Below are 27805 nucleotides of genomic sequence, written 5' to 3'. Positions count from 1 at the left end.
GATTTCTAAGTAGGGTGACTTTTTAAATAAAAATTTATTGAATGAATGACAAAACATAATAACCATAAATAACAATGAACATAAAATTACCAAGAACCCCATCCCCATATAATGCCGACTAGGTACATTGTTACTTTAAGTATGATCTTATCCAGTGTGAACAATAACTTACTTTTATTTTTGCTGGTCAAAAATGAAGGATTTTCTTTTTTGCTTAATGAATGTGTCTGTTACTTTTTCTGGGCTTTCCATTTGGGAAAGAAAATTTTGAAAATGTGAATCATTATTGAAACATAATAGTTGAATTATAATAAATTCATTTAGCTATATTATTATTTTGTATTGTATTTAAGAAATAATTGGGAAAACTTGATCACCATTATGGGATGACTTAGTCAGCAGAAGCTCTTTATCCCCACTTTTATTAAGGGATGTTTATTAACATCTAATGTAAAAATAAAGAATTTTGATAAAAATTTTTTGGCTCCTACTTTTCACTAAAGAATCATTCACCTAATGACACAAGCAAAATGCCTTTCTTTCTCCTACCAAAATGTTACTTCTCCCATCTACCCAATTTAGTGTACAATGACCACAACTGGCTATGGGATGTTAGTTGTCACAGTGAATAACCAGGAGGAAAGAAGCCCCAGGCTCTTAAAGAGGGGAAAAATACACACTTCATTGTGCTCAAAGACAATTCAACTCATTATAGATTTATAAGGATGTTTCTACTAAATTAGCACTACAGCACCTATTTTTCTACCATTAACTGATCAAGAATGAACAAAAGATTGTTTCTAACTACCAGGAACCTCCATGGCTTGAATTAATGATTGTTTTTTTCAGTCACTAGTCTGAACATAATAGGTCATAACTCTTGGTAGCTAAATTGTTATTCATCAGTAAAATATACCAATGAATGTTTCTGTAGGGCTAAATTGAAATGCCACTACTGTTGCCAATTTGTTCATCTGAATTTCAGCTAAGATTAATAAGGATTTGGGAACATGAACAATGGAATGTGAAGATATGCTTCCTGATAACTGCTTACTAAATAATTTCATCTTCAATGTCCTTGATTCGAAATCTGAGTTCTTTGAAACCTGAGTTCTTAACAAGAAATGTTTCACTTTTGGTCTCAATGTCTAAATATAATGACACTTCAAGAGATGACAGCTGCCAAAACCAACACATCAAGGACTAAATATTCATGGAAATAGGCAGAAAAGTTAATGAAAACAATAAACTCTATGCACAACTAACATTCAAGCTGAATTTGGGATGAGCAGGATACCCAGAAATCTCCTCGGCTGTATTGTGAGGTTGAAATAGGAAATATCCAGCAAATTTTCATTGTGTTTATATATCAGAGTAGAAAATCCCTCAATTTTAATGTCTCTCATGAAGTTGATTATCTTTGCACTCTTTTGCTTGACCTGTAAGCAATATGCTATTACATTCTTTAAGCCTATGCCAGACTTTTAATTCACCTGACCATAATCCTAACCCAGAGGATAGGATTCTGAGAATATAAATAGGGTCAAAAGTAGTTCCAGTAGAACTTTACTAATTATTAAGGCAACACTTAACCTCTCAAGGTTGGCCTGATGGAGAGAAACCATGTCCCCTCCTCATTGCCATTATAAGAGAGAGAATACCAGGCAAGGAGAGACCCATAAGTTAGAGCTAGTGGCACTAATTATGTTCATACTTATCTGCAAGGAAGCAAGCAAGGGCAGACCTAAAGGGCAATCTAACTGCTTGTGTTATACATTTGGTCCTCTTAAAATCATTGAGAAGAATGTAAAAGTTTTAGGGGTTTCTATGTTTTAAGTTCCCAGAATAATTTGGTTATAGGGTAGGACTGAAGGTCAGTGATTTCCTGGAAAATAGGATGAAATGTATTTTGTTCATTTGTTTTCTGTTCAGTTTTTAATTTATCCTGAACATGTGAAAAGCTATTGACTTTTTAAACTTTTAAAGTTGACTACCTAGACTGAAGAGTTTTAGAACACACAAGTAAATGTCAACAATTCCTTGTGTTGCTGACACACACACTCCAGCTAGTGTCAACACAATCTTTGTCGTAACTCCAAACTATGCATGTTCAGAACTGCTACTGACAAAAAAATTGCATTTTTTACATTTGCATTCTTCTAAACTAAATATACAGTTGTTGTAGGACCTTTGCTTTGTTGGCCTCCTGATCATTTTATAGCTCCACGCACATGCTATTCTCTCCGAGGAATTTCAGAAGTTCTAGAAAGTTTTCAAAGGGCAAAGCCTTATTCTTGCTGGAAGCAAATGAAAAAAAACTAAGTTCCAGAAAACAATGCTTCTGAGAAATCCTCAAATATCATAAAGAAGAATAAATGGTTATTAATCTAAAGTAAAAAAACAGTTATGACAATATAACATAAAGTACAATGCTGCAGTAAGGGTAGAAAACATATCTAAGGTTTCACCCTTGGTGATCAGCTTTTTAAAAGCAAAAAGGTCATGTATATCAACTTGCAGTGTACTAAAATTGTGTTCAAAGTTTATTTCAAGTCACAGAAAATATACAAACTAAGACAAAATGAACTGATTTTGTTCTGAGAGAAGGTGATGGGAGTCCTCCACCTGGCACCAAATTGAGTCATTCAAGGGTTAGGATGCAGAAGTCACCTTTTTTCAACATTTCAACAAAATCATGGAATTAATTTCCACATTTGTTGCCAGGTATTTTTAAAAACCTGTAAGAAAAAAAATCAGGAGAAAGCCATTAGAAGTGGAGACAAAGTTCTCTTCCCCAAACATTAGGAAAAAAAAAAAAAAAAAGGCTAGGAGGAAGGACAATATGCATGAGGTCAAATTCCCAGGGAAGAATTTCTGGGTGTTTGTTTCCTGCTTCCCACTTCCCAAAGCAATCATCCTTTTTAGCAGGGTCTCTTAACCTCAGCACTATATTGACATTTTGTGCCAGAGTACTCTCTGATATTAGCAGGTGAGGAAAATATCCTATGCATTATGGAATGGTCAGGAGCATCTCTGGTCTCTACCCACACTGAATGCCAGTGGCATACAATACTCCCTAAAATTTGACAACCAAAATGTCTAAAGACATTGCCAGAATGCCCATTCAGGGGCAAAACTGTCCCTGATTGAGAACTGCTTATCTCTAACAATAATAATAAAGAAGCCTATTAGTGACAACACAGAGAGATCACCAAAGCTAGGTATAGGATGAAAGGATAGCTAATGCTCTGGCCACATTTTGCACAGATATCAAAACCTTGCCAACGTAAAATTGCACAGCTGCAGTTATACACACATGGGCACAAATTACTGTGGTTTTAAAAAAACATGGCAAACACTGCATAAGGTTTGTAGTCTAGTTCACAGTAATGTACCAATATCAATTTCTTGGTTTTGATTAAAAGCAAAAAGGTAGGATGTTACCATTGGGGGAAGCTGGTACAAGGCTCTTAGCATTCTTTTTCTAACTTCTGTGAATCTATGATTATTTCAAAAGTTAAAAAACAGACAAAAATTGCCCTGTGTTTAATGTGCAAGGCTTTAAATTAGATATCTAATCAGCAAGAATACATAAAGAAAGAACTTCCAGAAATATTTCTACCTTGACTAGCCAAAAATGACAATTTTCTCACATTACAGAGAATACCTTCTTTATCATAAGTAAATTATAAAAGTAAATTCCTCTGAATATAATAGAGTCTGTTTTCACTGAAGAAAATAGAATGTCTGCAGTATATGGAAGAAAAGTTACAGTGCTGGTCATACCAAAAATTTAGACAGCTATACATGATAGCCTCCTATTACAGTTCATTTAGATGTTACAAATGTGGATTAAAATAGATTAATTATAAATGGGTTCACTACTGTATAATATATGGATAGAAATTACAATACAAATAATTTTGGAAATAGAATTGTTTATATAAGATACAAAGATATAGGGGAAAATTAAAAAAAAAAAACCCACAAAACCAATACTTGTATATCAGGTTAGGTCACATGATCATTTATGAGGCAGTTTACCTGAACCTTCTTTACCTAATTGAGGAGCAAGAAAAATAAGGGTGATAGTGTACAGAAATGTCCAAAATGTATAGAACTGATGGTGCTAGTGGACATTTATTACCTTAAATGTACAGTAATATTTTAATACCAAAATAGTCATTAGAAACCAAATGCTAGAAACTAAAATAGTTCAACATTTTTTTGAGGGTGTGTGTGGGGGGGTGTACCAGGGATGGAACTCAGAGGCACTCAACCACTGAGCCACATCCCCAGTCCTATTTTTTTGTATTTTATTTTAGAGACAGAGTCTGAGTTGTTTAGTGCCTCACTTTTTACTAAGGCTGAACTTGTAATCCTCCTGTCTCAGCCTCCCGAGCTGCTGGGATTACAGGCATGTGCCACTGTCCTGACTAGTTCTACATTTTATTTAACTGTTTTATATTTCCTTCATTTTGAAGGCATAGTTTAAAATGAAATAATACAGCTGATTTTGGAAGGATACACACAAAGCTATATTAAGAGATTCTGTTTGGGGAATGATATTGAGGAAGCAGGGCTTTGTACACTTTTCTACACTTCTTGATCTGATTTAATTTTGTTAAAGTGATCATATATTACTTTTTTTCATTTGGAAAGGTTCAAAAATATTCTAAACAATTCAACAACTGAGTAATGTTCAATAGTCTTACTCTATGCCCACAGCACTGACTACTACAGGGTAAGGAGAGTATAGTTAAGAGGACTTAGGGCTCCAGAGAGAACAATTTCTGGTTAAGTTTGAAAGTATATACTCCAAATATACAAGGAGCTAATCCTGCTTGGGTGGAATTAAGTTTTTGCTCACCTTTTAAGGTGCTCCAGTGGATTTCTGTATTTGTTCCTTTAAGATCAGAATACTCTGCCTTTGCTCAGGAGGAAGCATGGCAATCTGGTCTGCAGTAAGTTGAAGAACTTGCATAATTAAAGCAGCCTGTGTAGAGGAAAGAAGGTAGTGAGTTTCAGTCATGGCAACTAAAAAACAACAACAAAAAATCATCAGCTTCTGTCCAAAAAGCTACTGTCGTGGAATATAAAGCAAATGGAAAAAGGGAGGATCTTTAACACACAGAAAACAAACAGTAGGCCAAAAAGGAAAAAAAAGTCAGTGAGAAAAGGCACAATGAAAAGAACAAGTACAAATTAAAAAACCTAAGATTAGATAATTCAAAAGAGACACCTTCATGAACTCAAAGTTGCTGCATGCTAAGATGGTATCTATGAGCCCTGGGAATTCTTCAGTTTTTAATTCTGTTTTGAAAGTCTCTCCAATTCAAATGTTTTAGCTTTTCCATTAGATATGAGCTTTCCACAATGGCCAAATATAAAAAACAAAAAGATACACTTGTGGGGAATCTGCTATTGATTTTAAGGATGAAGTAGAAAGGGGAGGAAGAACAGGGTTTGGATTTCCAGTTCAATGTGGCCTGCACACACACACACACACACACACGCGCGCGCACACATGCACAATCTGTTATTGGTAGATGAGTCTGAATTGTAAAATAAGCTGCCATTTATATACACTTAAAAACTTTAGAACCAGGTCCACAAATTTCCAGTCAGTAAGTCATAAAAGAGTTCTAAGTTAGGGTAAACATCACCTCCAAAGGGACTTTGAAGACCCAGGATCACCACACGGTAACTGTGAAAAGAGGAATCAAAAAGACTAGATTTGTGCATAAGGAGAAGTTAGACTGTGTTGCTTACCTTCTCATGATCCTGTGGTGTGACCTGGTTCTGCCCAGGACTAAAGCCACCAGGTTGGGTTCCACCTTGCATGCTTGCTCCTTGCATGACTGGGACCTATGTGCACAGAGAGAGAGAGAAGAGATTTGTTTTTAGAATTCCTGCCATATAGGGAACCCAAATACAGAAATGGCAGTGTGAAAAATTGGGATATCTCTACTGACAGGAATAAAAACAAGCAAATGACTCTGAATCAGTTTCTACTACTAACAATGGTAGAAGGCAAGGTTTAGCCAGAAATCAACTAGCAAGTTACACATACTTACTTACAATAGCTCTAGCATCATCAACAAATATCACAGAGCACAACTGGATACCATCACACTAAGCAAAATTCAGCCAAAGAAGCAGGGGAAAAACTGTTAGCATTCTGCAAACTAGCGCTCAGTGGAAACAAATGAAAGCCAACAGAATCTAGAGATAATGTGTGCTGGTCCACTGGGGAAACTACATTCACAGGGCTACTGCCTACCTCTGGTTCAATCAGACATAGGTAGTTCGTCCCAAAGGGCCCTATCCCACAAGTAAGGGAAAGACAAACATGCCAGAGAGGCACAAAGGAGATGGAGAGGTCTCTGGGAGAAAGCCTGCTATTAGACCAACAATTGCTTTTTACAGAGTTCCATAGAGAACATGCTGCATATGCTGTCCTGCTTAACAGAGACCAAGAAATATAAATGACCTGAGTAAAAGAACAAAGTAAAAGATATAGCAAACTTATGGGTATTTAAGATCTTCAGTGAGTTCAACCCTTTGGAGGATTATCAGAACCCAGGGAAAAGGCCTCTGAGGACTTAGTGTAACTATCAGATGGGCCCTATACCAGAATTTATGTTCACATTCAGGCATTCACCCACAGCTTAAGTAGTCTTGTTAAACACAGATTGTTAATAAACTCATTACCTGCTTCCCCAGCATATTAGAAGCAGCAAAACATAAAAAAATATAGATAAACAACTGTTAGGAGCAAATTTACGGCATCAATGTGAAGAGCCAGGTGACAGCCTGACAGTGAAGGAGACCAGAAACCACCCAGGCTTAACTATGTAAAATAATGGGTCTACTTAATGACATTGAGTAAACAAATGATTAAAAATAATACTTTATTATACCCTGTTTTTATATTTTGTTTAATTATAAAGAAAGCATAAACTATACCTTATAGTTTTTCATTCAAATAGTTTTAAAATTTAGTGAACAGTTCTAGCATCTGGAACATTCACATACATGCATAACTCATTTGCCAGATAATGGGTGGAAGAAGCATCAGTACAGGTTTGTATAGACTCTTAAAATATTATCATTGTTCTGTTTTTTATTAATACTGAATCCAGAGACTGTCTGAATGTAAATGATTTCTATAGATCTGAAACATCTATAAGTATAATCTTTCTAAAACTTAGCAATATTTATTAATAATAATTTGAGGTAATTCAATTTGAAGTAACCACTCAATAATGGCCATTTTAAGTTTATAGGGTTACCTGTTTTAGGCAGATAAGTACTAGGCAAGATGACCACACGTCTTCATTTGCCTAAGGCAGTCCCAATTTAAGCTTTCATCTCAGAGTAGTTTACTAACAGTTCTCTCTTTAACTCTCAAACATGCCCTTCTTTGGATGGTAACTTATTTAATCACCCCAGTAACAATAAGACTTTTACCCACAGGTTTCCAACTGGATGGACTGGAATTAATTTTTTGAAATCTGATTTAAAATAACAAATTAAGGACATAGGAGAAAAAAAAAAAAAACCAAAGTACAAACAGTGAAAAGAAGAAAAAAAATCTACATTCATATTTTCTGGAAAGCTACTTAAATATTCTAATAAAAGCAATTATCACAAGCAAGAGAGGCACAGGAAAGGAGATGAGTTTCTTAATGTATATCTCTTATAGATAAGTCAATGTATTCCATATATTTATTTATAAGTGAAAATATTTTTTTAAAGTTTGAAGATGCTTTATAAAAATGTCTCTACCTTGGATCTAAATGGTTTCATTGGCTCTGTTAATACAAACTATACTGAGCTGGAGTATATAGCTTAGTGGTAGAACACTGCCTTGTGTATACAAAGCCCTATGTTTGATACCTAGCATTACAAAACATAACAAAAATAAAAACAAACAAAAAAAAAACTAGTATTCCAGAATAATGAGTTGAAGCACTAGTGGAAAAGAAAAAGATGTTACTCAGAAATGGTCTTTCAACCCGTTTTTTTTCAATATCTTTATAGAATTATCAGCAGAACTACATAAATAAGTACATTATGTAGTTAATTTGTTGACTGTCTCCCTAGCTAGTACATAAGCTCTATGGGGGTAGGGATTTTGTTGTTCACACTGCTATATCCTTAGTACCTAACTTTCATACATAGTAGGTGCTCAACAGATAATAATTGAATGAATTATAAAAATAATTCTATTATGAGGCTACTGACCATAGAGTGAACAATAAAAATCAAGGCCCATTTAAAAGCAAAACTTGAAAAGCAATAGAATACTTTTATTCTCCACAGATTAGGAAAACAAATTTTATTTCAAATTAAAGAAGTGTAGATAAGATAGCCACACATATACAGATATACCAATGTGCAGATAACAGAACACAGTAATGGAGTGGAAAAAACAGTGGGCTCAGCTGGGCACAGTGGTGCACGCCTATAACCCCAGGGGCTCAGGAGGCTGAGGCAGGAGGATTGAGAGTTCAAACGCAGCCTCAGCAAAAGTGAGGCGCTAAATAACTCAGTGAGACCCTGTCCCTAAATAAAATACAAAATAGGGCAGGGGATGTGGCTCAGTGGTAGAGTGCCCCTGAGTTCAATCCCTGTACCAAAAAACAAAAACAAAACCAAAAACCAAAAAACCAAAAAACAACAACAACAACAACAGCAAAAAACCCCAGTAGGCTCTATTCCTTACCATTTTTTAGTTATGTGAATTTGTAAAGTCACCTGAATTTCTGGGTCTCAGTTTTCAAACCTATAAAATGAGAGAACTACATGAAGTTGTGTTTATTCTAGCTCTAATATTTTCCTTCTTTTTCTCTCACACACAGACATGGAGGAAAACATTTAAACATATGAAAGAGGAAGGAGAGAAAAGAAAGAAGAAAAAGAAAGGTACAGGTGCTATAGGCAAATAGCATATAAAAACTCAGGGAAGATACACATATACCACTTGCCCACAATCAAATGTGAATGAAAAGGGAGGAAAGAGATAACTGTGAAGTACCATACACACACCTGGAGAGAGTCAAATAAAGAGACAGATTTCAGTTCTACAGATTTTAAAGTGATCATTAATGAATTGCCTTTGCTACTGCATTGCCCATTTATTTGGGCTATGTAATTAACACAGGTTTCTGCAAACTGAAGATAAGTAAATCACCACTGCTCTTCGTATGCTTTAACCCAGTGGTTCTTGGTCAGGGTTGCATTTCATAATTTGGGGAAGGTTTTTCAAGTCATCCAAGGCCCAGATCCTACTAGTAGACATGCTGAGAGTTAGATCTGGGCTGAGATTCAGGCAAGTATATTTTGGAAAAAGCCTTATATATGATGTTGGTTTTCACCCCTAATGAAGTGTTCTCTGACTCCTAAATTTTCAGGGTCTCTGCTATAAATGAAATAGTTATTGAAATGGTAGGACAAGGTTGTTCTTTTGGATTACAATTCTGGTGGCCAGAAAAATCACTTGCCTAACAGACAAAATAAAGGGAGATCCTGGTCTACCCTTTCTAACAAGCTAAGGAAAAGTTCAAGCCAGAAGGCAGTAATAATCAGGCTCAATAACCAATTCTGAATAGATCAAGATTTCACACAGATGCTAGAAGTATTATGCATACCTGTCTGGATCCCTGGGGGCCAACCCCTCCCATGTTCATTGGATTGGGACCCTGGATTCCACTAGGCATAGGTCCTCTAGGGCCAGGCACTGGGCCCCTGGTATCCATGCCCCTGGCCTCCATTCCCCGGACTTCCATGGCACGGGCCTCCATGGCGCGGGCCTCCATGGCACGGGCCTCCATGGCACGAGCTTCCATGGCACGGGCCTCCAATCCTCTAGCATCTAATCCTCTTGCTTCCAATGCTCGGGCCTCCATCCCTCGTGCATCTATTCCTCGGGGGTCTCTTCCACCTACAAAGTTGTAAGAAAATCAATGTGCAGTTATTCACCTGTATTGTAAAAACTATTCAAGAAAAGATAGAAATCTATTCCCCTACTCATGTCTCCCCTTAACTGAGACTGCTGTCTCCCTCTAGTTTCTCAGATTTGCTGGTAAGCCTTAAAGATGCTTGCCAACCCTATTGCCCCAGCAATCTTTACCCCAGATTAGAGACAGAGAGAGCTGAGTTCTTTATCAATCCATGACCAACAGTTGGCTTTGTGATGTTATCTCCCCTTACCTCTGCCATCCAAGGGTGGACCCCTCTGATCTAGCATGGGTCCTCTTGGCTCTGCCATTAGAGGTCTGGGCTCAGCTAATGGCCCTCCTCTCATCTCATGTGGGGGTGGTCCACGACCTTCATGGCCAGGAACATGGTGCATGGGAGGACCCTGATGAGGAGGTCCCAGGTAACCTCTAGAGATGGAAAGAAATTAATTTCAAAACAAAACATAACAACAGTAAAGTGTCAATAGAAGACCAATAAGCAAATATTCAACAAGAACGGACGCAAACCTTAGTGGATATTCATTATATGCATAACGAATAATGTTAACACAGTGCTTAAGAACACAGGTTCTGAATTCAGACCTACAGTTCAAATCTAGGCTCTATCATTTATGAGCTGTGTCATATTGGGCACATTTACTTTTCTGTTTTATGTTTTATACTTTATTCCTTGCATCAATAGGTTAAGAAAGTAAAATTTTCCCAGGTACTGATTTATAGATACTATTTGTAAGTGGAATCAAAAAGTTCATTTTCACAAACAGTTAACACTCAGTGATCTCTTTAAATGCAATTTTAATCTTTATTTTAAGCTAAGGGCAATTTAATACAATAAGATAAATTCACACAAAACCTGTATACTCTGAACTACAAAAGTGGCTTTTGTAGCTACATATGGTTTTAGTCAACTACACATTTCCACAAGTACTTACAAATATGTTAAAAAAATACTACCCAAATGCTTATCCTACCATTAGCTCATTAAACATTCCCATTCCTGCTACTGAAAGCAGATAATCAGGAAAATGAGTTCTAAATCTTCAAAATTTGGGGGAAGTTTTTCAAGTCATCAAGGCCAAGGATGTAAGTCCCAAAAGGTTTTAAATCAAAAAAGTCTTTCAACATGGAAGCATCAACATGAAACTTTAAGTTTCTAAAAAAAAAAAAAAAAAAAATACACTCATTGTAGTTTCAAATATCATCTCCTTAAAAGAAAAACCAGTATGCCTTGTTTTCTTCATCTATAAAATGGGACTAAACATATTCATCTTCTAGGGTTATGTGGATTATTTAATTGCAGGGATGAGAAATGAACCCAGGGCCTTGTGCATGCTAAGCATCTGCTCTACCACTAAGCTACACATCCCCAGCTTGGGTTGTGTGGGCTTAATGAGATGACCTAAGTAAAGTACTCAGAGCAGAGTCATAAGTATGATCCCCATTAACAGCAACTACTATTATTATTGTTATTAATAATATTACTACTACCACCATAAGTTTTCCTTGCTCAGGTATGTGTACTAGAATTTTCAATTTTTGAATATACAATAGTCATGATTAGTTCAAAAAGACATACTCAACTACAGTTCTGCCTGAGGATAGGTGCTTAGTCTTAGACAGTGGCCATGAATATTTATCTTTTGAAGTGGGCAAACAAGTACAACTGTTGTGGAAAGAGTTTGTTCTCAAAGCAAGGAGAAATCCTGGCTTCATATTTGTTTTTTTTCTATGTCAACACTTACCGAGGCTCTACTTCTCCAGTTACAGAGAGTAAAGTGCCACCTCGTGGGTCATTTGGAGCATCTCCTAACAAACCTCGAGGAGTTGGGACATTGGCAGGCAAGGATCCCCGCTGCATAGCTGCCCTGGGGTCTTGCATCGGCACTGACAGGGAAACAAATGGGAGTTACTGCTGTGAAAGACACATAAGGAAACAAGAAATGACTCTATATACCACTGACAACATAATTCAGACACCTTAGAGTGGGTGAAACCTCACCACAGCAGAATCCTCTTGCAGTTCAAGAACAGAAGCAGGGTGTAGGCAGAATCTGTGCCATGTCAGAGGTATGGATGGAATTATATAAAGAGCAAACTGGGGAGCAACCTGCCAAGGACTAGCACTGCAACCTGAAGAAACTTATGCTCCTGGTTTTCCTTCTAAATCAATCTTAGTTCAAGGACCAGAGTCACAAAAGAGAGGTAGGGTCTTGGCATATGTGAACACTGCCATGGCTCTGCAAGAACCTGCTGTCTCCTTACAGACTGCTATTCCATCCAAGCCTCCTGACACCAGTAGGGAGGGAGTACAGCCTCGGACAGATGCCCATATCATCCATGTTCTCTGCCCTGTGTGAAGAGGTCAATCTTAGGCTTGTGGCCTCAACAGGAAAAAATTAAGAAAAACAAAAACCCAAAAACACTACCCTTTTGGGTTCTGAACGTGAGGATGACTGCGAAGCAGCTCTTTTCCTCTTAACGTCCCACCCTGAACACCACAAGCAAAAGGAAACCCGCAGATACAATGGGTACCTTGAACTCGCTCAATTGATGCAGGCCCGGCGGGTCCCACGGGCGAGTGCTGTAGGGTTCCTACGTGAGCAGTAAGTTCAAAAGGAGAAAGAGCAGACACTTAAAATAGCTTGCATGCATGCATGTACACACGCACACACACACACACAAACATACATAAAAGTAGACTAAAGATCTACACATGTAAGTTAAAAAGCCAAGAGTTTACTAACTTGCCTTGCCCCAAGCTACAAAATCTTCCTAAACTACACTAGTTCCCCTGGGTATGTTATACAGTACCATTTTGACCAGATAGCTTCCCAAAGGGAAACCCAAGGGTCACTGTTGTTGTTGTTTTTTTTTTTTTTTTTGAGAGAGAGAGAGAATTTTTTAATATTTATTTATTTTAGTTTTCGGCAGACACAACATCTTTCTTTGTATGTGGTGCTGAGGATCGAACCCGGATCGCATGCATGCCAGGCGAGCGTGCTACTACTTGAGCCACATCCCCAGCCCAGGGTCACTGGGTTTTATATGGTTAGGAACAACCAGTGATTTTTAATTTTTCCTTCCTCCTACTATTCCCTATTTTCCCCCATTCCTTATGGCACTATTACACACACACACACAAAAAAAAAATAAAAATAAAAGGAAAAAAAAGAAAGAAAAAAGATTAACACAGAACAAAACAAAATATAAAAAGGATAGTTTTGAACCTCTAGTTAAGCAACATAGAACATAAAGAACATAAACAAATTTTCAGAAGTAAAACATGAAAGAATCTGGAAGGCAAGATTTATTCTGGAGAAGCTATAACAGAAGTGGGTAGTACTATTTTTGTCATATCTTCAAGCACAAAAATTTTTGCTATTAAAATATTATCAAATGGGGAAATTGCAGTGCATGAATTTTAGATGAGGAAAGAGAATACCACCCTATATGAAATGATCTGCTACAGCAAGTTTTTGATAATAAACATCATGACAACAGCAAAGACTAATGAGATGAGAAGAGTACCAACCAACACTAAACAAAGATGGTAGGACAGGAAGAAGTATCATCTCAAATATCTGTTTTTTCCTTTCACCACTACAAATGTGTAGAAGAAGCATGGATTACAAAAAAAAAAGTGAGACAATCTGGACACAAATAAGATTCTTGCTTCCTCTGCTGGGCACTGAAGGAAACTATAAAAGAAAGCTCATCTCACTTTGTCTCTTCATGAAGATATCCTTGAAATATCTTTAAAATGTGAGTCATTTCCTTATGTTAATTTTTTACCAGAAAGATGAAGATAACTGTAACAGGATGGCACGTCATGTGGAAGTATGCATTAAACAGCTAAAGCTTGATTGATTGATTAATACCTCGGGGAAAGGTATAAGTTTGACTGAAGCCCTAATCCCTTCTCATTATTGCAAAAATACCTTGGGGTACATACATTCTCTAGACAGTGGTGAGGTGGGAAGACACAATAGCAAGAAAGCATGAGATGTTTAGAAAAAAGATTTAACATTTGGTCAGGAGTTCATTTGCTGTTAGACATGGCATCTAATGAAAAAAATTATTAGTTATATCACTTTAACCACCAATCCCAGCAAGCAAACCACTGGCTTGAATCTTACCACTTTGTTTTTTAAAAGACCACATGCTCAGAAGAAAAAAACTTAAGCTTCTCTATGCCGGAACAAAGCAATCTTTACCCATCACAGTGACCCAATGAATAAGAGTAGAATATAGTGAAAAATATTTAAGAGAGGCAGTATAAGATGAAAGAAAAAGGACAGATATTTGAAGTCAGATACTTCTCAATCTTAGCTCTGACACTTATTAATTGGAACAGCGGAAGAGAGTACTAAATCTGGTCCATAATACCTAGACATCAGCATTTACTTAGCTTGTCCTAAGTTTTAAAACTCTGATTTCCATCCCTTCACCTGTAAAACTCAGATGCTGCCACCCAACTCACAAGGATGTTTATGAAAATCAAAGTACCCGAAATATAGTATGCCCTCAGTTCCTTCACTTTTCTAAAGCCTCTCTCCTCCTAACCTTTGTTTTCAACTGAGCTGCTGCATTTTATTCTTCAAATTCTAGTAACATGGAGAAATAATGTGGATATCAGTGTTCTTGCTGCAGTATAACGGACACTTCTCAAGTAGTCTTTATAGACCTATAACCCCCTTCCAGTTTGCTCTGGGGTTTAAATCTAGTTTTCTACCTACTCAGTCATATATTATGCTTGCTTTTAAAATTCTTTAATAAGTCAACAGACACCCATAGAGGGAGAGAGAACATGTCAGTGGATTCATTAGGTTACTAGGAAACTCATTACACTATTAAGAATTGATGATGTTTGTAGAGTTGGGTTCTGACTTACTGGGTAGAAAGTCCAGATTAGCAATGCTCACTATAAGTTTCTATGATAGAAATGTTCTATATCTGCAATGTCCCGTGCAGTATCCACTGGCTACATGCGGCTACTGTGTACTTGGAATATGACTAGGGTGATTAAGAAACTGAATTTTAAATTTTACTTAATTTCAATTAACTTAATATTTAAATAGCTACTGGTGATTAGCAGTTGCTATATTAGAGAGTGCAGATATGGAACATTTCTAAGGCCAGTCCATATCAATCAGGCATTAATATTTATTTACCTTGTCCCCGTTCTATGGACACAGGTCCACTTCCTGGCATTCCAACCTGGGCCTGCATTCCTGGTAGAAGAAAAAGGGCAGGATAGGAAAGCATAAATTACCACAGTGGAAAAAAAATTAGAATAGTGGCCGAGTTTACAAATTTTCTCATTCTGCCTTACGAGAAGAAACCTACAAAGGAACAGGAAAACTAACACTCAACAATCCAGCAAGACAGAAGATGGAGTTAGTATACTTCCTGCTTCAGTGACAGAAAGGTGAGTTCAGTTAGAATGCTTCATCTCATTAAGTTACCAAAACTGTTGCAAAAAGCTCTTCTGTAATACAGGAAAACAGTGCCACTTACCTATAGACCTCCTCTCATGGGAGGCAGCACACTTCCTGGGGCATTCTGTAAATGTGTGGGTATACTATTTCAGTTGTGACAAAGATTTTTTGGGGGGACACAGTTGGTATTGAGTGAGAAGGGGTCAGGGATACTAGATTTCCTGCAATGTTTGAGATAGTACCACAAAATGGAGAATTACCCTGTGTCTTATAAATCTTTTAAATGTCTCACTGACCATTCACACAAATTAAAAACTATTTATAGCTACCTGAACCTAGAGCCATAGAAATTATATACATATATATATATATAATATATATGTACGTGAAATTTTTCAGAAATGAAATTACTGAGTAAATTATGAGTACGACAATTTATTTTCAGAATTTTATTATAAGTTTTCACTATTTCAGAAAGTTTTATTACCAATGTCAATAGTCCTTTTGGCATTCTGAGTTGCCACCCCCAACCCAAAAAAGCAAACCAAAAAACCATGCCTATATCTATCTACATTTTAAGTTTTTACATTCATGGCATAGGTGCAATCATCTGACTATTACATTTTGTTTTCTAGTGTACCTGCCTGAACAGTTGCATGTTAAATTATTATATATTAATGTCCTTTTACTTTTCTTTAATATTATAGAACTTCACAGTTCTACCATCAATGTATAAGTACCACTTTCTCCACCAAAATTAAGTGTCATTTCTATTTGACATTTGCTAGTCAGATGGGTTTAAGGGCAATCTCATTGTTAATTTGTAATTTTTTTTTTTAAGAGAGACAGAGAGAGAAGAGAATTTTTTAATATATATATATATATATATATATATATATATATATATTTAGTTTTCAGCAGACACAACATCTTTGTTTGTATGTGGTGCTGAGGATTGAACCTGTGCTGCACGCATGCCAGGCGAGTGTGCTACCGCTTGAGCCACATCCCCAGCCCCTAATTTGTAATCTTTTAACTATAAATAAATCTGTTTTCTTGTTGGCCATTTGTGCTTCTTTTCTATGCATTTATTTCCTACACATTTACTTTGTCTACTTTTCTACTAGGTTGTAGGTTTTTTTCCCACTTCTCATCAATTACCAAAGAGTTCTGTATAGGGTATCTCAAAAATCTTCACAAAGTTTTAATAAGTTCAAAATTATAAAGGCTACAAATTCATAAAAAACACAATGTGAAATTTTAATTATTTAACATTTACATTCAACTTTTATCTTTATTAAATCTCTTCTTGGTATCTTTTTAAAAAAATTCCTAACTGGTACTTAGAATCTCTGTATTTTTTAATAATATAGGCATTTAAGGATATTAATTTTCCTTTAAGCACTGTGTTTACAATTTCTGTGCTTTTTATATGAAGTATATATAGATAACTTTGTTTTCCTTTAGATGATTTATAAATTTCTTTTTATTTCTTCTTTAATTCAGGAACAGTATGTTCCTTAATTTGTAAGTTAAGATTTTCCTCAGTAACCTTTTAATTATTTGTTTCTAATTTTATTAACTTATAATTAGAGAATGTGGTCTGTAAATTCTCCACTTCAAATTTGTTAAGGTCTTTCTTTGTGGCTAAATACATGCTCTTTTAAAAAACAAAAGAAAACAAACAAAAGCATTCTTCAAGGTGGGTGTGGTGTCACATGCCTGTACTCCCAGTTGCCTGGGAGGCTGAGGCAGGAGGAGCACATCCTCAGCAACTTAGTGGGACCTTACCTCAAACTAAAAAACAAAAACAAAACAAAACAAAAACAAAAACAAACAAACAAACAAAACCCCACAAAGGGCAGCGGGTGAAGCACTCCTGGATTCAATCCCAAGCACCACAATAAATAAATAAATTTTAAAAAAGAATAAAAAAATGATTCTATGGTCATTTGGAGTAGGAAGTGTATTTTTGTAGTTAAAAGAAATAAGTCTCCCTCTATGTATTAAGAAAAGCTTATTATTTAATTTCTCAATAAGCATTATATATATATTTTTTTGTCTAATAGAACAATGCTACTCTAAGTGTGGTCCACAAATGGTGCTGATCTATAACACAATGGTAAACCCTTCATGATAAGGTTAACTACAGAAACAAAGAGCAGACATTTAGAAATTTCTAGAGCCATCTGACATTGCTGTGATAACCCAACAGTGTGATCAATTTACCTGTCTCACTAAACAAAGTATAGATTAGTCTAAGTGTTGTCTAACTCTTGGTAGTGAGATTATTTCTTAGATTACAAACTTTTTATGTGCAGTATCACCACATTCCTAAATTTTGGTGATATTTTAAGGTAAGTTAGATACCTATAACTAAAAGATGTGTAAGATACAGATCCCATTACTTTCACAGAAATAAAATCTAACTACAACTGCATTAGGATACAGTGGATAAATAAAAAATTTTGAGTTTGCTAAAACTTCTTTAAAAATCTTTTCCCATTCCTTGTCAACTCAGTTCTTAGAAGAACTTAGATTTAAATAGTTCTAGGAATACTATTGCAGTCAATCAATCCCAGATTAGATAACAAATTTACTTGCCTAAAAAACTTTACTGAGGGCTGGGGTTATGGCTCAGCACTTGCATAGCACATGTGAGGCACTGGATTCGATCCTACCACATAAAAATAAATAAAGCAACGGTATTATGTCTATTTACAACAACAACAAAAAATTAATAAAAAACTTTACTGATCTAGTGCCATCCATTTCCCTGCAAAATCCATGATTTTGTCATTTTTTAGTGCTGCGTAATATTCCATGGTGTATAAATGCCACATTTTTTTTTTATCCATTCATCTACTGAAGGGCATCTGGGTTGGTTCCACAGTCTAGCAATTGTGAATTGTGCCGCTATGAACATCGATGTGGCAGTATCCCTGTAGTAAGCTCTTTTAAGGTCTTCAGGGAATAGTCCGAGAAGGGCAATAGCTGGGTCAAATGGTGGTTCCATTCCCAGCTTTCCCAGGAATCTCCATACTGCTTTCCAAATTGGCTGCACTAGTTTGCAGTCCCACCAGCAATGTACAAGAGTACCCTTTTCCCCACATCCTCGCCAGCACTTGTTGTTGTTTGAGTTCATAATGGCTGCCAATCTTACTGGAGTGAGATGGTATCGTAGGGTGGTTTTGATTTTGATTTTGATTTTGCAGGGAAATGGATGGCACTAGAGCAGATTATGCTTAGTGAAGCTAGCCAATCCCTAAAAAACAAATACCAAATGTCTTCTTTGATATAATGAGAACAACCAAGATCAGAGCAGGGAGGAAGAGCAGGAAGGAAAGATCAACATTAAACAGACACACTAGGTAGGAGGGAAAGGGAGAGAAAAGGGAAATTGCATGGTAATGAAAATACAGTAGATGGGGTAGAGAGACAAGATGGGAGGGGAGGGGAGGGGAGATAGTAGAGGATAGGAAAGGGAGCAGAATACAACAGTTACTAATAGGGCATTATGTAAAAATGTGGATATGTAACAGATATGATTCTGCAATCTGTATTTGGGGTAAAAATGGGAGTTCATAACCAACTTGAATCTAATGTATGAAACAAGATATGTCAAAAGCTTTGTAATGTTTTGAACAACCAAAAAAAAAAAAACTTTACTGATGAAACATTATGTGTTCATATATGTTTCCATGTGGGGAATCACTATTTCATTCAATGTCTTTAGTTGCAATTGTTAAATAATGAAGTTACAAGTGTAATAGCCATACTCTATCAACTGCCAATCTTTGTGCTTCATTGAATGAGTCATTTTAAGACTTCTTTCTTTTCCAGTATTGAGGATCAAACCCAGGGCATCACATACACTAGGCAAGTGCTCTACCACTGAACTAGCTTTCCAGCCCTTATATTTTCTTTCTTCTTTTTGTTATTTGGTTTGAATATATTTTATGCCTGTTTTCCTTATGAGTTGAACCTAATCTAAAAGTTTTTGGGCTTTAATGAGAGAATTCAGTCCATTTGTATTTGACAGAATAAAGACCCTACTACTACACTACTTTTTATTCCTTCCATCTTATTCTACATTCATTATTTACTTTACATTGTCTTTCCTTTTCTCTTTTTTCGCCACCTTGAATTTGTTTCCATTCATTCCATTTTCTCCTCCTTACTTTGGATGTTTTAGTGTACTTTCTACTTTTGTAGCCCCTTCCCTACTCTCATAGTCAAATATAGAATTTGTATATAAGAAATCCCCTAAGTCTGGGAGTGCAGCTTAGAGGTAGAGAGCTTTCCTAGGCATATGCGAGACTCTGGGTTCAAACCCCAGTGTGTGTGTGTGTGTGTGGGGGGGGTATGGGGTGTGTGTGTGATATCATGATTCTGTTATCAAATAATTGGCTATATTGCAGCCCTTAGTAAGACAAAATTTTTTTATAAAAGTATTTATTTTTTAGGTGTAGTTGGACATAATACCTTTATTTTATTTATTTATTTTTATGTGGTGCTGAGGATTGAACCCAGGGCCTCACACGTGCTAGGCAAGCATGCTACCACTAAACTACAACCCCAGCCCCAGTAAGACAAAACTTTAGCAAGGTAACAAGATGGTGACTCTAGAGACTTACCTCCAGGAGCTAAGGAACCAGGGCCAGGTCCTGTTACAGCAGTTGGCATCTGTCCTGGTGCTGGAACTCCACCTTGCATAGAAGCTTGCATCAGAGGAGGTGCACCATTGACATGCATTCCACCCTGAACAAGAGAGAAATCCAAGTAGGTACATGCCTCTATGGAGATTCAAGACTTTTAGTCTACAATCTTAAAGACCTCTTCAAATTGGTGGCCTAAATATTCTATCAAACATCCTTTTTGTATAGCATGTCTTGTGTGACATTATATTTTTTGTACACTTTCAATTCCGTAGAAGCAAGTTATGATATGTGCCATGAGTTTTGTTATGTGAATACAGTTAAAATGGAACATACCCTCGATGTAGAGATTGACAAGTTATCTGTGTGGCAAGGCGGCATATAGCAACTATTCTTGATTTCATCACTGGGGCCTACCAGTAAGAGTTACAATAAAAAAGTGTCTTGAACCCATGAAGACAAAGAAGGGGCTGGGACTTTTTAAAAAAGCAACTGCTGGTAGTCCCCGTTTTAAAAGTGAAAATAGGCCTGGGGCTATAGCTCAGTGGTAGAGCGCTTGCCTAGCACATGGGAAGCACTGGGCTTGATCCTCAGCACCACATAAAAATAAATAAATAAAATAAAGGTATCATGTCAATCTACAACTAAAAATATTTTTTTAAAAGTGAAAATAATTTTCATTTGACCAAGTTTACTCTTGTCCTTAAACAAAATTCTTGTTTGGGGGCAGGGGGAGGAATATGAATTTTTCACCATTAATTCCCTAGAGAACTGAGTCCTCCTTTGAAACAGAAAGAACTCAGTAAGAATAAAAGTGAAGTTATAAAAAACAAAATCACATACGCAATTAGAAAACAGAAGTCTAAAACAGAAGATAGGAAACCATATAGGGAGGTAGTTAGGAGAAAACAGGCTACGAGGTCAGAAAGGATCAAGTATAGAACTTACATTCGCCACACACAATTCTATTTTTTGACCATTTAACCTCTCTGAGTCTTAGTTCGTTTCCTTCCCATCTCTGAAAATATATTTATTTATTTAGAGAAGGGGATGGTCAACCATGACTCATGGGCCAAATCTGGCTAACTGGTTTTATAAATAAAGTCTTACTGAAACACAACAACATACACTTGTTTACATACTGTCTTTGGCTGATTTCACACTATTATGATAGTTGCGACAGAAAGTCTATGGCCTATAAAGTCAAACATGTTTGCTATCTAGTCATTTACATTAATTCTTTGCCATCCCCTGCACTGTAACTTTGAAGGACACATCTAGGTTGTTTATCTCTATCAATCTGATAGGTGAAAAATAGTACCTTCCTGTAGTTTCTATTTACATTTACCTTATTTTTAGATTAAACATTTTTATGTATTTAGATTTCCGTTTTGTGAACTGTTTATGTCCACTGCCCATTTTCTTACTGAATTATTTGCAATTTTCTCACTAACTCATGAGTCCTTTTTGGTTTATTATAAAAATTATAGCTATAACCACTCATCTTAGGAAATAAATTATATATACTAAGAAAATCTATATGATCTTCCCCAAATATACCCAAGATCTCCATCTCATTAGATAATCACTAAGAATTCTCATAGATTTTTAAAAATTTTATATGAATCATTATATTCTGAATATGTTCTTTGAATCTCACTCAATGTATTCTTGGGATTTATGCAGACACATATATCCCACATGTTGGAAATGTTTCCACATTCCACATTAACTTAGTTTCACTTTTATACTGTTAAGTTTTTGAGTTATCTATGTTAATACCATATGTTCTAGTTAAATTTCTTTTTTTTTTTTTGTAACAGGGATTGAACCCAGGGGCTCTTAACCACTGAGCCACATCCCCAGGCATTTTTTGTATTTTATTTAGAGATAGGGTCTTGCCGAAGTGCTTAGTGCCTTGCTAAGTTGCTGAAGCTGGCTTTGATTGGCAATCCTCCTGCCTCAGCCTCCCGAGCCACTGGGATTATAGGTGTACATCACCGTGCCCAGCTCTAGTTCATCTTAATGCCAATTGGATTTAAGTTCTTGAAAGTCATTCATGTTATAATATGTAGTTTAACTGCTTAAAGTATTCCATGGGATAAATATACCACATATTTTTCATTCTTCCAGAGATGTACATTTAGGATATTACCAATTTTCACTAGTATAATGTGGCAATGAACATTTCTGAACACAACTATGGACTTTAATCAAGTAATCTGCCTCTTGTCCATTATGTTTGGCAAATTCTTCCTCTATTTTGTCTTTTGTATTTGATATTTACTTCTCTCCCTCTATACAGAATTTTTTCAGTTTTTAAACATCAATTTCGTATAGGTTCAGGGTTTTGTATCATGGTTAGAAAGTTTTACTTTTTTCATCAGTAAAAAGAGATATTTAAATATGAGTGCCTACCTTATGCAACTGTTACGAGGACTAATTGAGATAATGCATATGGAACAACAAAGTGCCAACCACAAAGCCAGGCATGCATATACACATTTCTTGTAAATTAGCTTATAAGAAAAGGGCATACAGGAAAAATCACTTTGTTTTACAAACTTGGAACCAAATCTATATTCAGTCAAATGCCATGTGCTTCTGTAACCTGGAAACTGCTTTTATGTCTGGAAGTTAAAATTATCATCTCTGGTTTCTGACCATTCTTCTTTCAATATATTCTCCTAAAAAAAATGAGATTCTAAGACAGATAAAATAAAGGGACAGGGACAAAGCCCTACCAAAGTCTGGGCCTGAGGGGCCTGAGGATTCTGCTGGTTCATTGACACATTGGATCCTGAGCCAGGACCAGCACCATGGACTGGCTGAGGGTTGCCTGTAATCAGCGTTGGGATATTTGTCTGGCGATGCAGAATTTTCTAAAAATGAAAAGACAAACCTATGAGCTGTCTGTTTAATAAAGCAATCAGGCAGTCCCTACCCCACTCAAGGTTTATCATGCCATTGATTTTTCTTTCTTTTTTTCTTTTTGGTACCAGGGATTGAACCCAGGGCTGCTTAAGCACTGAGCCACATCCCCAGCCTTCTTTCTTTCTTTTGCAGTGCTGGGGATCAAATCCACGGCCTCATGCATGCTAAACTCACCCTTTACCACTAAGCTACATTCCCCAGACCTACCCTACCATTTCTATAAAAGAATCAGAAGCACTCACCAAGGCAATCTCTGGGTCCACAATTCTCATCACTACCTGTGCTTGCAGCAAAGCATAAGCCAGCTGTGGGTTCTGAAGCAACATGTTCCGTGCTTCCTGGGGACTATTCTGAACACAGAGCTGAGAAGATAAGCAGATTCATTATCAAGTTCAATACTTAGTTACTTAGAAATCGATGGTGATTTAGAGCTTGTGTATTACATCTGACAAATGTAATACTCAAGGGGCTCTTTAAGTTATCATTCGTTTTTACATGGCACACAAAAATCTTAGCAATGGCAGGAAGAGGCATTTCAAATTCCATAATACTATCATTTAGGATAAAGCTGTATTTTTAATATCTATATCTGATATCTATGGGGGCTACAAAAAACAAGCTGGATTGTTTGAGTAGGTGTTTTTTTGTATAAATAGAAAGCTCTCTGTACAAAATGTATATTGTTCACACATGGTATATTGAAGATGCATAAAATTATATCTACATACAAATTCTATTTGAGCTCCGAAACTATTTCCATTAAATTTCAATTAACTCCTTAAAAATCTGAGGTGAATTGCTTTATTCATAACCTAATGTTTCTTCCCACCTTCATTTGTTTCATCAGCTCAAACATCTGCTCTGGTGGAAGACTGGCAACTGCTTTGCTGATAGACTCAGGGGCATCCTCAGGACTAATGGTCTCTCCATAAGGTGATTCAATGACAGGGGCACCAGTGCCAAGGCCTGATCAGGAAGAAAATACAAGAAAGTTAGGGGAAAAACAGCTAAATCATTTTAAGTGTCTATTTTTATTTTCCATGGTTGCTACAAGAACCCATAGATAATTCTCTGGAGCTGAGAAATAAATGATTTAAAAATCTCTTCTATATTCTCTATGTTCTCAGAGGACAGACAGCTGGGACCATGATCACTTAGGTGGTCAATGTTAAGGAATCAGGCATACTGACTTCTTTCAAAAGAAAAAAGGTTTAAAGAGATAAAAAAGCCAAAAAAAAAAAAAAAAAAAAAAAGCCTTAGTACCCCTACCAGTTACAGAACTGACAACATGGTCACAGAAGTAATGACACAGCACAATTATTATCTTGGTGGACCTGAATTCATCTTTAACTGGAAATTAACAGAAGGATTTCTAAAGTCAACTTTACCTTGTTTCTCAAAGATATGTACTTTCCTAATTCAAGTACCTCAGGCTCGTCATACAAAGCTGTGTGGCTAACCATTTTAGCATATTCTAAAACATCATAAGTGGAAAAAATTTCATTGCTACGTATGTATTAATTCATAATGCATACATCCTGGGATTATACTCACTCTTCAGCTCTTCTTTGTTCTTTTCACTGGCAGCATTGTCCACTCGAAGTGCTCTCCCACTGAATTCACGCCCATTCAGGTTCCGCATGGCACTAAGTGCCGTCTCTTGGTCTTGGTATTCACAGAAGCCATAACCCTTTGGTTTTCCTGTCTCTCTATCATATACCAATCTGGAGAGCAAAACCAAGTATCAGGCACAAATGCTACACATATACAGGGTTCTTGCTAATACTGCCATGCTTTAATTTGGCCCTTTGTAAGATAAACAGCTTTATAACAGACTGCATCATTGAAGTATATTTAAAACAGTTGAAATAAAAAAAAAGAAAATCCATATCTTTCAGGTAAGAATGAATGTGGATTATATGGTACCTAAATTATGTCTAAATAAAGTTGCTAACAAAAATAAAATGCATGTGAAAATTACCAGTAAAAAGAAAAAAAAAACCTTGCCATTATTACTAAAAGGCCAAATTTGTGGTGGTTTATAAGACTCTCTCACCAAGAAGAAGGGGATCTCACCTGAAACTAACAACAGGTCCAACCTCAGAAAAGATGTCCTTCAATTGCTCTTCAGTAGCTTCATAAGGAATGTTACCCACTAAGGAACAGATAGCATATTAAAATTCTGAGTTTGTAGCCTAGATATTTAATGAGAAAGTAAACAGTAGAGTTTCTACTTTCACTGAATATAAAACAACTGGCTCAAAATAGTGTTCTCCAAAAATGCACTTCCATGTGTTTCTTCAGACCTCTTAATAAGGGAAATAAACCACTGAAACTAAATACAAAAAGTGTAGATACTCCCAAGGAGTTCTCCAACAGATCTAACAGTGTTAGATATTCCTTAACTTTGACAAAAATAAATACTTAAGGACTGGTATGTACCTGACGGTCTTCAACTTTTACCAGTGACTACTAAAAACACATTATGTTAAAACAGGTATGTAATGTCCATATTTCTACATGTACACACACTTACAGGAGAATAACCATGAATAGAGTGGAGGAAATTATTCTGAACTGTTTTGTCATGAACTTTTCAAAAGGTACTTTAAAATCACCAAACGTATTAAAAAATTTGTAATTGTAGATGGACAGAATGCCTTTATTTTATTTGTTTATTTTTATGTGGTGCTGAGGATTGAACCCAGTACCTCATACATGCTAGGCAAGCACTCTACCATTGAGCCACAGCACCAGCCCACCACAAGTATTTTTAAAAATTAACTTATTCCAGCAGAAAATATTACCCAGAATAGTTTTAATCCTCTTTAAGATTCCTCGGACAAAGTCTTAATCATTCATTCATTCATTTGCAATCCACCTCAAGATGCCAGGTGGCCGTTAGAACTATGGATGAACTAAAATGTTATGGATAAAAAGCAAAGGATTTAAGTCCTTATTAAAGGGCGGGAAGTGGGCTCAGGAATCTATATTCTCCGCATATACTCTATTTTCTGGTATCTCCATCCTATAAAACAGAACACCGAGGCGCTTTTGCCATGTGCCTGCTTCTAAAAAATAATTGATAATGAAAAAGGAAAAACATAGAAGATGAAGGCTAGTCTAACTCCCTCAATGATATTGTGGAAAATCTACAAGACCGTAAAGAAAAGGAAGCATCTTTTTGCTCACGGGTCCACCAGATTGACCCCCCACTGGATAGGTAGAGAGCCCTGTAAGCCCGACCCAACGCCGGCTTTCGTGGCGATCCAGGAGGTGGGAGGTGCAGGGTTCTTTGCTGCTCCCCTGCCTCTTTCTGTCCCTCCCAGATGCTTGGTTCCACCGAATTCCTCTCACCGAATACAGAACGTAGAGAACGATCCACCGCAGGGTCTCTCACAGTCAAACCCGCCATCGCTCTCTTCCGGTGGCTTCCGGTGCGCCTAAACACACTTCCGTACAGCGCGTGAGCCGAGCGCCGACCACGCTTCCGTACCACACGTGAACCGGAAGCGCCTGAATGAAGCGGACGCAGAGCCACGCCCCTGACGTCATTTTGTCAGCCTCAGGCTGGCGTAATTGCTCGAAAGGACTGACCTTCTGTAGGGCTTGCCTGCGTCCTGTGATTAACTACGTTCCAAACGGAATTTGGGCGGGTCTAGGCGAATTTGAAGGCTTTCGGTCTGCAGAATTTTGTTATTATTCGTTTTTTGTTTGGCTGACGCAAGTATTAGTCGGCCATAATAAATAGAGAGGCAGCAGCTTTGCCTTGGTAACAGAGAAGTCATTTTTATCCTTGACACTTTCATTTTAGTTTCGTCCTATTGGTGGAGGGTAATGCTCGGTCTGCCCAGAGGCGTGTACCCTAGAGGCCCTCGTCCTATTATTTTGCAGAAGTTGTGACTGCGCAGTGAGATGAACATTGCGCCAGCCAAGAGAATTTTGAGAATGAGCATGGCACAAATGTCTGTGCCCCAACATTAGTGAGGAGATGGGGATGCTAAGAGAGAACAGACCCCTGTATTTCTCATGTGGCCTATGGGTTCCTGGGGTTTGTAGTGGTGGAGCGCTGCAGGAGACCACATTAGAAGGCAGGGTTTGGAAATAGAACAGAAAACATCATTGACTGGTGTTATCACACTCTGGTGCCCATCCATATTTTTAGGTTATGGTGTACTGCTGTAGTTACCAATCTGGGTAAAAACAGACCCTGCCGGGGTTGGAGGAAATCCAGAGTAGAATACCTAATGAGAACCGGGTTAGATAGAGGAGGAAAAAAGAGTTTAGAGAGTTATATTTTGCTCTCCGAAAAGAGAAAGCCAGAGATAGTAAAATAGGTACGGAATTTGAGGCACTGACGTTTTTATCGCACAGGTATTAAAAGAGTGTATATAAGCTCTTGCTTCAAATGTGAGAAATATTTTGAAAAAACTAAGTGCTGGTTTACACCATGGAGCATAAGCATATCATTTCAAGGAGTAATTCTGGTAAAGAAAGTTTTGGAAGAGGACTCCCATTTTCATGACTTGAATACCATTTACAATTGCTGTGGGACCTAGAGAACATCTTGTATAATAGAATTGTCCAGTATGAGATTTACATTTCTATAAAAGGCATGACTTCAAAGAGTTTTGGTGTGAGTCACTGTTCCAATGTGTGTGTGTGTGTGTTGCTAAATGTATGTATGGCTAAGTATATTTCTAACTTAGTATTTTCTAAGCTTGGATGAACAGAAGGTTCACCTGAGGTGTTTACGTAAAATTAGAGATTTCTGCGTGGTTCCAACTGA

The 27805-nt window shown here is 36.8% G+C and overlaps 1 protein-coding gene across 6 annotated transcripts; it reads right to left on the bottom strand.

The window, feature by feature from the left end:
* Positions 1-2530: 2530 nt before the first annotated feature.
* Cstf2 (cleavage stimulation factor subunit 2) lies at positions 2531-26555 on the bottom strand. 6 transcript variants are annotated; one of them, XM_021730696.3, is made up of 16 exons: positions 26374-26547; positions 25093-25171; positions 24571-24740; positions 23846-23982; positions 23259-23378; positions 22827-22964; positions 20062-20185; positions 15158-15217; positions 12519-12578; positions 12249-12335; positions 11729-11870; positions 10219-10394; positions 9657-9949; positions 5773-5868; positions 4871-4996; positions 2531-2738 (listed from the first exon to the last, which is right to left on the bottom strand). In XM_021730696.3, the coding sequence occupies exons 1-15, from the start codon at positions 26429-26431 to the stop codon at positions 4874-4876; spliced, it is 1863 nt and encodes a 620-aa protein (XP_021586371.1). In that variant the 5' UTR covers positions 26432-26547; the 3' UTR covers positions 2531-2738; positions 4871-4873. The 6 variants fall into 6 exon arrangements, 5 of the variants coding, with proteins under 5 accessions (XP_021586371.1, XP_077890597.1, XP_077890596.1 ...); XM_078034471.1 differs by lacking the exon at positions 22827-22964 and having other exon boundaries at positions 26374-26555; XM_078034470.1 differs by lacking the exon at positions 12249-12335 and having other exon boundaries at positions 26374-26544.
* Between the last annotated feature and the right edge of the window lie 1250 nt (positions 26556-27805).

Source organism: Ictidomys tridecemlineatus, chromosome X (genome assembly GCF_052094955.1).
Source record: "Ictidomys tridecemlineatus isolate mIctTri1 chromosome X, mIctTri1.hap1, whole genome shotgun sequence".
In the NCBI taxonomy this organism is placed as follows: domain Eukaryota; kingdom Metazoa; phylum Chordata; class Mammalia; order Rodentia; family Sciuridae; genus Ictidomys; species Ictidomys tridecemlineatus.
The sequence above is the reverse complement of the archived record's forward strand: the minus strand, read 5'-3'. Positions and strand labels throughout refer to the sequence as shown.

Bases quoted from the DNA above. Each gene is read 5' to 3' on its own strand.
- Cstf2 (XM_021730696.3), bottom strand. From the start codon at position 26,431: ATGGCGGGTTTGACTGTGAGAGACCCTGCGGTGGATCGTTCTCTACGT. The intron at 12,336-12,518 runs GTACCCATTGTA...CTCTTCACACAG, and splicing joins ATCAATTGAGCGAGTTCAAG to GGCAGAGAACATGGATGATA. The intron at 11,871-12,248 runs GTAAGGAGACAG...TTTCCCTGTCAG, and splicing joins CTTGGATGGAATAGCAGTCT to TGCCGATGCAAGACCCCAGG.